This window comes from Quercus lobata, chromosome 8 (genome assembly GCF_001633185.2).
Source record: "Quercus lobata isolate SW786 chromosome 8, ValleyOak3.0 Primary Assembly, whole genome shotgun sequence".
In the NCBI taxonomy this organism is placed as follows: domain Eukaryota; kingdom Viridiplantae; phylum Streptophyta; class Magnoliopsida; order Fagales; family Fagaceae; genus Quercus; species Quercus lobata.
The window spans coordinates 55,450,472-55,463,040 of record NC_044911.1 but is presented as its reverse complement, the minus strand read 5'-3'; the positions used below and the strand labels follow the sequence as shown (position 1 = coordinate 55,463,040).

Below are 12,569 nucleotides of genomic sequence, written 5' to 3'. Positions count from 1 at the left end.
GTCATCCCTCCTATTTCTCTCACATCTCTTATATTTTTATGAAGATCGATGCCACCTCGTTAGACATGGCAAAATGCCTTTCACCCTATCCCATCTGGACTTGCCCTACTCCCGTCCTCGAAAAAGAGGACAGGACAAGAACAAAACACCCATGTTCATCCCCCTACACAATTGCCGTCCCTACATGCATGGTAAGAAATATGTAAGTTTCCTTCAAAAATTCTATTTGTTTGATATAACTTTTTTCATTAAACTTTTAGGCTTATTTGCTTATGTATAATTCATTAAAGCCTCATTTTTTTTCTTAAGTATAACCATACTTTAACCACCTTTTCAGCAACTAAACGAGAAACAATCAGCAAAAAGCAACATGGCTCTGGTTGGGGATGATCCCATTCGCACTTCTCACTTTTTCTTACTCCCAGGGTGGAAAAATGAACTTTAGTGGTTCAATGAAACTTGACACTTCCCATCATACTTTTCCGTCCATATGCACTTCATTTCTTTTTGTGCACTCGTTATGTTCTCTACGTGCATCTGTTTAAAAGTGCACTTGCAAGTTGCAAAGAATTGTTTGTACATACAGCACAGATACACGCATTATAAAGAGAGAAATTAACAGAGCTCTGTGGAAAGAATCGAGAGCAAGTGAATTATATATTAGGTAAAAGAGTTCATCCAACCATTTTTTCACAATTACAAACTTATACCCAGGTCTCTCAAAGAGAAAAACCATTCCTCTATGTACACCACCCCCAACACAACACAAAATTGAAGAACATAATGTTGTAAACTCTACCTAGTGTCCCCTTTTACTCCCCAAATATATCCTTTCGTCCTTTCCCCAATCTTTATTCATTTACACATTAGATAGGAGCAAAACCCACAGCCCAAAAGAAAAACCCTCTTCTTATCTCTCCAATTTATCACCCTCCCCAGAATAAAATTGAAAATAAAGGGAAATGAGAAAAGACCAAAAAAAAAGCTTTTTGAAGATGACCCCCAAAATGATCCTGCAAAATTTACCTTGGCTTTGGTTGTGAACCGACTGACCATAATGGTTGGACAAGCCTTTGTGCTGATGGACTACCTAGTAACATAGCCTGAGATCGAGTAAGCATCTCAACCATTGATGGAGTTTGATAAGATTGAACAAGACTTGAACCATCAGTGGAGTCTCCTCTTGCTGTTGCTCTTTGCCATGAGTGTGAGCTTAGTCCAGAAAGAATATATGCTCTCCCAGATGCCTCATAAACATGCCTACTTGCCATCCTCTCTTGCATTTCCTTGAGCTCAGCATCCAATGCAATACAAAGTCGGTCATGAGATTTGGCTGACACAGTTTCTGACAATACTTTCCGGCAATTTTCAAGGATTGAAACTGCACCAGCTAAGTCTCCCTGCTCAGCTGCAACTCGTGCTTGTGCCATAGCCTCAGCAGCTTGGAGCCTGTTACGTTGGCGGTCCACTTCTATTGACACCACCACTTGTCCAGCTATTTCAGGCCTTGCAATCCTAACTTCTTCACTTTCCAATGTTGTCATTTCTTTAGTTAAGGGATCCTTGAAAACACATCTCACCTTAAGCAATGATGTTTGATTGCTGGAAGACTGTGCAGGTACATTAACGGAAACCAGAAAATCCCTCTCTTCATCAGCATACAAATCTCCGACATCAATAAATCCAACACGTCCATCAGCCATCACACGGCTGGGGTAACTTCCTGCTTTTAGTGAGCCAAGTCGGGTATTTGGGTGCACACACTCAACTCCCACTTGAAGCTCCTGCACCACAACACTCAAAAGCCCCCCAATGCATTGTGCAAATGCATCCTGGATCACAGCTTCAGTCTCAATAAAAGAAAAGGTCCCGCCAGAAATCTCTGAAATTGAGTGCATTGATGAAGCATCATGATCCGCACCAAATCCAAACACATGCACTGGAATCTGGAATCCTGTATTATCACCACCATGAATAGACAAAGGAAGGAGCAGCCGGTAATTTGGTTGCGGCTGGTTATTGCCCGAACCACTGACAGTATAAGTGTCCTGCCCATCAGATAACAGTATTATACTGGCCACTGGATTCTTCTCCTTTCTCTCTTCCATTATCTTGGCACCCTTTCTCAGGCCTTCAGCAATATTGGTCCCGCCATTTGCAACCAAAGAGTTAACAGCTTGCAATGCCTGTTGCCGACCTAGTTCAGACATTCGACGGAGGGGAAAGAGGCGACGAGCTGTGGAGGAGAAGGCAATAACTGAAAGCCTGTCACTGGAGCCAAGGTTCTGAATTACAAACCCCATAGCTCGCTTAAGTAATGCAAGCTTGGTACCTGCCATGCTACCACTTATGTCAAGCACTGTGACTAGGTCAACAGGAGCACGAGGAGTCTGAGAAAATTGTGGCAAACTAGCCTGGTTTCTGCTGGGAGTTTTGCTTGTAACTGCTGCAGAGGCTTTGAGATGGACCAAGACAGTGAAGTTATCATGAGTATTGGACTGAGGGGCAGCTGAAACTTCTGGGTATGTCTTGATCTCTATTGATTTAAGAGACATGTTATCTGAAGCATTGTTATCGCAAGAACAGCCTCTTTCAGAAAATACAGGCTGGTGATCTAAGGATTCATCATCATCAAATATAGCTGGATCCGCAGCTTGATATAGTGGCATGATATGCCGCCGATTCAAGTCTCTTCGCGGGGGAGGTAGTCGGCGGACCACTGTCATCAAAGCATCATTTTGGGGCCAACCTACTGGACCATTTGATGCCCTCCCGGGGGAAGGATTCAAACTAGGACCTTGCACAGGGATTTCTTTCCATTTTGCTCTGCAAACTGGGCAGATTTGGTTGCCATGTTTGACATTTGATGCAATGCATTGGAAATGAAAGGAATGAGAGCATTCTGCAGTGAAAATAGCCTGACCACCCCCTTGTTTCATTTTGGTTAAGCATATCGAGCAGGTTTGCTGAAAATGTGAAAGAAAGTAAGTAAGCAGAGTAACTTAGGATTATACATGCATAAAGAAACAAAGATTCACAGAAAGTACTTCAAAAATAGAGTTAAGAAAAAACATCTTGTTACAATTTTTTTTTTGATAAGTCTTGTTGCAACTTTTTTTTTTTTTGATAAGTAAGTCTTGTTACAACTTTTACAACAAATGAAAAACCAAATCAAATATTAAGAAAATTTTGTAGTTAGGTTTGAGCTCCATAATTCATAATTGACAAGTTTAGGAACCTACAATTTTTTCAGACAATCACTTTCAAGCATAATTATTAGCTCATAAGTAGAATCGGCAAACTGTGGATAATTGTTCTTTTGAATATACCAAAATCTCAAGTTCGACATTTCTATATTTGAACCACAAGTTATTATAGAACTGAGCTAAAGGAAAAGGATTGCAGAAGAGAAGGATGCCCACCTTAATATGTTTAAATTCATTTAATATTTTGAAAACAACTAGTTTTGTTCTACTCAATAGAAGCCCTTTTCTAGTCTTTCTTTTTTTCTTTTTCTTTTTTCCATGTGATGCACGTATCATTGTGTTTTCTTTTTTGGTGTCTCTTTCACATGTTGAATTAAGCTATGCATCCACGTCCCAAGTTTTTACATGTGAACTATCATGAAACATAGTGAATGGCAGAAAAATAAACAGAGAGTTATTACCAAATACTCTTCCTTAATATACAGGATTGAGAAGAATCTAAATGATGATCCCATAAGGTGTGTTTGCCACCAACTATTTTGAAGCTCCAACCCTTTAGCCAACTTAAGGGTGCTTATGTTACAAAAAGTTGTTCTTTCTTATGATCTCATAAATAACCAATTTTTTTTTCTTTAGAAACGAGGTAACTAGTACTTTCTAATATTATAGCATGCATGCAGCAAAAGTCTTTTTTTTTCCCCTTTTTTGTTATATAAGTAAGCTGATTGAGAGATCGAAGAATTAGATTTGTTCTCCCATTTTCCCATTGGGCATAGGAGATTGCAAATAGCTGTTTCCACCAACAGCAATTAGGTGTAGCTGTGGATGGCTTTTCCTATGGGCTTAGCATTAAAAGAAGTTTACTTATCACATAAAATTAATGATTGAAAAATCAGCTAAACTGAAAAGGAAGTCAATATTAGGTATCCCATATATAGAGGGCATAGTAGGAAACAAAAAAGCCAAAAAAATCAAAGGTGTCACTTTTGAATGATTATCAAGAAACTATACATGGTTACAGATGAACCAAGGCTCTTAAAAACAACCACAGAAAAGATTGCAAAACCCATCATCAAAGAGAGAGAAATCATTAATTTTTTTATGATAATTCTTAGCTTTCCTTTCCTCTCCTTTACCCCTTTATTGAAATTCCCTGCTAGAAAGCTTGCAAATTAACAGTCAAACAGAAGGGTCATCAAACAAAGTACTTTTATTCCCTCCAAGGTAAGTAAGAAGGAAAAGGAAAGGTAAAATCTGTAGTCTTTTTTTACTAGCAATGCAAACAAGCATGGTCTTGAAAGGGACTTATGACAACCCCACAAGCCTAATTAAGGAGAGGAAAAGCAACATGACATCAGATAGGTACCCAGCTAATTGATTTCTTAGACCTCAAAACCTGTTTAAAACATTATTAGACCAAAGAGCATACACAGCAATAATTCAATTACACAAAAATATTTTTATCAAAAAGAAAAAACAATGAGATAGGTACAAAAACACATATGGTCATTTATAACAGGGAAACTGAAGCAAACAAGAAATATTCATATAATTGAGAAGGTACATGTAATTACATCATATGTAGATATACAGAGGAAAACGAATATCCACTCATAATTGAGGTAGCAAAACTTCCAAATCAAATCACATGTCAAACATGGTACCAACTACAAATAATGCTTAAAAGAAAATCCTAACTCCCAGTTTTATTAATCTGAAATCTAAATAATAAGAAAATTATTTTTCCATTATTGAGAAAAACTCCATTAAAGCAACTATCTAGCTTAGTTGTCCTACCAAAACTGAAATTTCTTTTAGCAAAAATTATAACTACCAAAACAATATTCACAAGATCGTCAAAATCCAACCAAAACTCACACACACACATACAAGCGTAGAACTACTATATATAGTGAACAAGTTGGTACCTTTGATGATTTGCTACCACTTTTGGACAACCATAAACCATGAGAAGACGGTGAAGGTGTGGTGGGCCGAGATGAACCCGTGTTGGAATTGGCTGGTGAGAGCAAAGCAACATCAGAGTGCCTCTCAGAGGCTTCAAGAACAGAGGGCGAGTCCTCTAAAGTTCTTGGAACAACCACACAAAGATTAAGACCCAGCGCCAGCTTCGCTTTCCTCCATTTGCTTCCCATTTTTATTTTATTTTTGGTTCACTTTCAGATCTCAAACAAGCAAAACCCACCAACAGAAATAGAAGTAGAAGGAAATGAAGGAAGATAAAAATGATATCTTTGAGAAATCAAAGCAAAAGCGAGAAAACCCAGATCTCGAAGAAGCCCTTATGTTGAGCTAAGCTAAGCAAAGCTGAGAATTCTCGGAATGAGAGAGAGAGAGAGAGGTAATGGGGATGCTTTAGCAAAAGTGGCAAATGAGCACGAAAACCAAGAGAGACAGAAAGAAAGAGAAAGAGAAAGAGAGAGAGAGAGTTTTAAGAAGGTTTCAATGTAAAAGACGTGAACTTTAGAGGTTGAATGTAGGTGGCGAGGCTTAAAATATGTCAGAGTGAGGGACTGAGTCGCAGAAGATTGGAGGGTTTGAGCGTGTATTAGTATTAGTCTTCTTATTAGTTATTTCGGCCGCCATGGAAGATAGAGAAAGCTAGAGAGAGAGAGAGACGTGGGTTTTTGATGTTAAGGATTTTGACCTGCACTGCTTTGCTTTGTTGCTGTTGGTTTGAGTTTGAGTTTTTGATGAGAAGTATAAAAGGACATAAATAAAAGCACGTTTTGGTTGAATTGGGAAAGAAAAGGCAAAGCCACTTGCTTTGCTTTCCTCTAATTTTTGTGTGTGTGTCTCTTCCACCTTGTCAACTTTCATTTCCTATAATACCCCTCCTATTTTTATTAATTTATCATTCAAGGATCTCTCTCTCTCTCTCTCTCTCTCTCTCATAGTGCCATTTACCCTAGATTTCTTTTCTGGGTTATTTTTTGTTTATTAAGGAAAATGTTAATCAGTGTTCTTAAAGTATTAGTTGACAATCAATTTTTAAAAAGTTTTGACATTACTTTTATGGAAGATGAAAAAAACTATCAAAATATTAATTGTTTTTTTTTCTTTTTCCATAAAAACTTTCTTTAACTGAATTGTTAACCAATACTTTAAAGGTACTTGTTAGCATAACCATTTTCCTAAATTCCAATCTTGAGAGACAAAAAGAAATTTGATTTGATAAAGCATTCATGTCAATGCTTTTGTTTTTTGGTTGATTTAGGTTAAAAGAGGATCTTAATTTCACAAAGATGTTTTATCATCTAAGAATGTGCTTAACTATATCGAAAAATGAACCGTCGGTAAGTTTTATTGAAATAAACAATTACGTGAAAACTAAGAATGTGCTTAATTTCACAAGATGTTTATCTAAGGATGTGTTGTTTCAAGGTTTTGGACTTGCAACACGAAAACTAAATCCACATGGATAATTGTCATGCTCCTAAAAGTTCGCCAAGACGTGAAATAAGCATGCTCCATAGCATTAATCGTGGAAGTTATCTCGGAACAAATGCCTAGCAAATCTAGGTCTGATATATACGGCTAATCCTAAGGACCCCAAGTGTATTAAAAAGAAAAACTACAAACAATACGCTTATTATCGGAAAATATAGTGAGTATTGACTTAAGGGTCCATTTGGTTGGGAGGATAAAAAATTGAGAGAGAATATAAAAGATTTTAGTTTCCCTCATATGTGTTTGGTTGGGAGAGTGAAAAAGTTGAGGGAATAAAAACTTTTTTATTTAGTTGAAAATAAAATTTGTATAAATTTATTATGATGCCCCTATTTAAATAAAACAAAAAGTAACACATTATATTTTTTAAAAATTGTGTATAGATAGACACTTCAATAAAAAAAAAAAAAAAAAAAAAAAAAAGCATAAGAAATTAACCCAAAACTGTTTTCTAAAAAAAAAAAAACAAAAACAAAAACCAACCAAAATTGAAGAGAAAATAAACATATGAGCACCCACAAAAAAAAAAAAAAAAAAAAAAAAAAAAAAAAAAGAGGAAGAAGAAGAAGAAAAAGCTACACATCCAGGGAAAAAAAAAAAAGAAGAGGAAAAGAAGCCAACATGTCCAGACACAAGCAACCAAAAAAAAAAAAAAACCCAACACGTTAGTACCAGAGAAAAAAAGAGGAACCCAACACGTTAGTAAGAGGAAGCCAACACACATTAGTAACCAAAAAAAAAAAGGCCAACACGTTGGAGAAAGGTGAATTCCAAGGGTATTTTTGGAAGCTCATTTAATGAGCTTTCCTCTCTCAGTTTTCTCTCCATTTTGGAGAGAAAACACTTGGACTCCACCATTTATTTTCCTTCCTCTCTATCTAACCAAACACACTCCCAAAAAGTTTTCCATCTACCCTATTTCATCTCCAAACAAACACATCCTAAGTATCAAAGAAACTTGAACTAATATTACACAGTGTCACTTCTCACTTGAGTTATCTACTTCCTTATTATGCAAGTTGTCTTGAATCTAGGTTGGATGTGTGGTCACTAATACTTCCACCATTAAATATGAAATAATTTTGATTAACAAGTTGTTTTTTTAATTAATAAATTTATTGATGTCTTGACCTAACTATCACGACCCCTTGGCTTTTCAAATTCCCCCCTCCCTCTAATGTTTTCTTTATTAAAAATTACCTATTCCCCCTCCCCCACCCCCAAATAGAGTTTAAAAGAATCGTAAAACAATAATGAAAATTATTTATGTACCAATTTTTCTCTCTCTTATTACTCTAATACCAAACATATCCCATTAAATCTATAAGTGTATTCAAATGTATATTTTTTATGGTCCCCTCCTCCCACAAATTCTCTTAAGGTTAATTTTGATGGGGCATTGTTCAAAGATATAGGCAAAGTAGGTTTAGGTGTGGTGATTCGGAATAATCAAGGTCAGGCCATAGCTTCTCTATTGGAACAAATTCCCCTCCCCTTCTCTTCGGACGTGGTAGAAGCTCTTGCAGCAGCACGGGCCATCTCCTTTGCTCGTGAACTAGGATGCTTTTCCTTTATTCTTGAAGGTGACTCTGACGTGGTGATCAAGACCCTCATCAGTGAGGAGGAATCTCTTTCACCATTTGGCCATATCCTCGCTTCAGCCAAAGCCAATATAGATGTCAGTTGTGGTATTATTTTCTCTCATGTTCGAAGAATTGGTAATTTTGTTAAACATGCTCAACATGTTAGAGGTTTTTCGGTGTGGATAAAAGTGTTCTTCCACACCTTTATTCTATACTCTTGGATGATTACAGTTGATTTTCTTTAATGAAATTCTAAGGTTTCATTCTCATAAAAGAAAAAGAAAAAAAAAGTATGTTTTTCCTAAAATAGATATGTTTATAACTTTACATAAATGATTAATTCATTATTTTTCCTGTTATTATTTTTATACCATACAAATCTCATTAAACAAAAACAAATTCAAGATATATATTTCTATAAACAGATAAGTAGATCTCTTTAATTGATGCATTCTTTATTTTCTAAAAAAAAATATTTATTTTGCATTTGGAGAATAAGAGATATAAATACCATAAAAAAGACAATTGCGGATTTCTTCGTTAGGAGTTTATTATGCTTATTGAATTTGTTATTTATGAAAAATAAGATTTCAATTTTCATCTTTGTTATTGTTATATCTTATATCTTTCTTACATTGCCTTGTATAGGCCTTTGCAAGTAACGTGGCGTTTATTATTTAAATTTGATTAAATTTGTACATGTTTCATAATTTTTAAAATCGTTAATATACTCTAACCGTGTAATCTCTAAATCATTTAAAATATAAATATGTTGATCTAAAATGTTTGAAAAATATGAATTATGATCAATATAATTCAAAATATAGTTAGTAGTTTACAAACCAACTAGATGAGAAATTATTTTGAATTATGTAAATAATATCATAATGTAAATATTTTTGTTATATATGAGAAAATAATATGTTAAATCATGTTACAGATATATTTTATGCATAATTTTTTAATTCGATAGTTGAAAGGGCGTGTATTTGAACCATTAACATTTTCGGTAAAAATTCTAAGAAATGTTATATGAATTACAAGACTTTTGGCCTTTATTTGTAATTATATATATATATATATATATATTTAGTTGGGTTCAACTTACACCTAATGTAACTCTAAGTAATGTTATACTACTCAAAAACTTGTTATTGAATTCATATTTTGAAAGTCCAACCATTGAATTACATGTTTTTTATGTTTTTAAAGTGTATGCCAATTTTCATGCTAATCGAATATAATTTACTATTCTATTCATAAACTCATATTTTATACATTATTTTAAACTATAAAAACTTGAATTTAAACAATTGATTGATGACATGACTATTAGTCTTTAATCATTTTGAAATTTTGCAAGCATGAAAAATATACGAAGATAATATAATCTAACGGTAAATTTGTCAAAATTCGCATCCAATTAAAAAATATTGAATGATGTAATATTACTTAAAATTACACTAGGTATAACTTGAACTCAACCCATATAAATATATATATAAAATAGTTAAGTTATTTTTTGTATTAAAATTTTTTAAATGTAAATTTGGCTAGTTCTTTTACGAAAATGCAGACCAAGCAAGATATATATATATATATATATATTTTTTTTTTTGGCTGAAAGACCAAGCAAGATTGAAGCAAAAGAGCAAAACTATTGTTCATGTTTTCTCTAATCTCTGTTCTAGTCATTGTTTAAAAGGCACGATTATTGACTCTCTCATATGAAAAACAAAAAAAAAAAAAAACAAAAAAAACAAAAGCAAAAAAAGAAGACAAGAAAGAAAGTTCTTTAAGTTTTAGGTAGTTGAATACGGTTGTTTAATTAGGACCACTTCTTCAATTCAATAGCAGAGAACTTGTTCCACAAACCACAACGTTCCAAATTATAGGACAAGTATAAGGTGATTTTGAACCGTTCCCATTTCCCAAGCTTGTCACTGTTGCCTGTTTGGTCGGACTTGTGAACTCACTTCAATGAACCTCGAGCTGCAATGAATAATGTCAGCAATGCAATTGCCAGCTCTTGGTCATTGATATCAACGAGTTTGGTATAGAAAATCGCGGGAGATGGAAAAGTAGAAAATAAAAATTTTAATTTTCTTTTGTAATAAGTATATAGTTGAAAAGATGAAAAAGAAGAATGATAGAAAAAATTATTTTATTTAGTTGAGAAGAAAAATGAGATAATATAAAATATAGTTCATATACATTTATTTTTATGCTCTTATTATATAAGATAAAAATTTAATAGTCTAAAAGAAAAATAAAATGGTGTTAGCATTAAAAATAAATAAATTCAATTATGCTACTGCTACAATCACTCTAATTAATTAATTTTTTTTTTATAAATAATATATTCTCTCATAAAAATACACTTCGATTAAGAAGTTGATGACAATTTCGAAGTCACAAAACTTTTCAAAACTTTTAAGCTCAAGAACTTGTATACTTCTAGGAACACATTTAATTTTACAAAATGTTAATATGTGCAAGAGAGTTGAACACTTTATGTCAAATCCTATTTACAGGGACCCACCACTATTGATCTATTATTCATAGTCACAAAAATTAGCAAATTATGAAATTAGGTGTTAAAATGAATGCATCCATAGTATTATTGCATGTAATTACCGTTTTATTTTCTTTTGCTGTTTCGTAATAAAAATTGATTTATTGATTTTTTTTTTTAATGTTTCGGCACTACCACTAAAGAACATGTAGTCACAATCTCAACTTAGAGCATTCGCATTTAACTCGCTAGATGCTGCATTTAGCAAAAAAATTACCTAATCAACCAAAAAAACATCTCACATCATACTCAACAAAGTAACAATTTTTTTTATTAACAATGAACGATACCTCAATATTGTTGTTGAGCAATGTTCATCGTCAATATGAAGATAATTTTTTTAAAAAAATGTTCTTTCTAATCCTCTCTCTCTCTCTTTCTCACCACCGCATACACGCCTAACCTAGCCACCGGCCAATTCAATCTCCTCCACTGCTTTCTCTCTTTAACAACCACTAACAACCAAAACTCACCTCTCAATCTCGTCGTTTGGCTATCGCAATCATCACCCTGGATTGGGGAGATATTTGTCATCCTTTGATAATGGGTCGGTCTTACATGGATGTTTGGTGGTTTGGCTAGTCTTTTCGTTTGACCATTACAACCACCACCTCCAAGGCTAACATTGATTTAGATTGTTAGAGAGAGAGAGAGAGTCAGTTTAGATTGAGAGGAAAAGAAATGGAGGAATAAAAAAAAAAAAAAAATTTAATGACAGAGTATGATGTAGTCATGTAGGAGTATCTACAAATGAGTTAGTTAAAATAGTTTTTCAAACCAAATTTGACGAAAATAGTACCAAGCTTGATACGAATTATATGATAATTGCCATGTTTTTTTTTTAATAAAAAACAACCATAATTTAGCGAAGGGTTTAACATGACACTTTCCATGTTCATGACCAAATGACCCATTTAAATGATTCTTGGACTACTTTTCTAGACATTATACGTTAGGCTGATATTCTAGATGATGCGCTACTTTTCTCACTCTTGAATTTGTTCTTGGAATTATTCCCTCCCATATTTTAACTACCAGATTTGATTCTAAAATTTATAAAACGTCAAACCTGAATAATAATAATAATAATAATAATATGTTATTGCTTAGAAAACCATAGAGTTTAGCATATTTCATATTTGTATTGGTGTATAATTGCTGTTGATTCTCTCTCTCAATCATGTTTATAGTGCATGCTTGATTTCAAATATAGTAATTTACTACTATGCTCTTGGTTTGGGCTAAAATACCCATGAAGCCCCCCTTTTTTTGGTTTTAACTCTTTGTAAATGGTTAAAATAGTAGGCAGTAATTTTGGTGTTAGTGCTAGGTTGTCAAATCTCTCTCTCTCTAAAACATATCTTTTCTTTGACCAATAAAATATTGATAATGAAATTGTTTAGTGTATTATGGCCTAATCCCTTTTCTCTAGAGACCCTCATAATATATAATTGAGAAAAAAAAAAAAAAAAAAGGGATTCTCCATTAGTACATGTATGACACAGTTTTAATGAATGGGGCTGGTCCCTATGCATCATGATGAATCATTGTTGGGCATGAGTCAAAATGGTGGGATTTTCTTAATCATGCTACTATTCTTTTTTTACTCCCACAGGAGAAGATGATAAGTATGCCGCACGTGCACATCATCACAGAGTAGCCGTGTTGTGATTCCATGTCAACCCTGTTGACAATTATAACATCTAGATCTCTTATCCCATGAGTTGGATTTCC

At 33.9% G+C, this 12,569-nt stretch overlaps 1 protein-coding gene across 1 annotated transcript; it reads right to left on the bottom strand.

The window, feature by feature from the left end:
• Positions 1–629: 629 nt before the first annotated feature.
• Positions 630–5,940, bottom strand: LOC115955719 (E3 ubiquitin-protein ligase WAV3-like). The gene is made up of 2 exons (XM_031073989.1): positions 5,135–5,940; positions 630–2,966 (listed from the first exon to the last, which is right to left on the bottom strand). Exons 1-2 carry the CDS (start codon positions 5,360–5,362, stop codon positions 1,023–1,025), a joined length of 2,172 nt encoding a protein of 723 aa, XP_030929849.1. The 5' UTR covers positions 5,363–5,940; the 3' UTR covers positions 630–1,022.
• Positions 5,941–12,569: the final 6,629 nt, after the last annotated feature.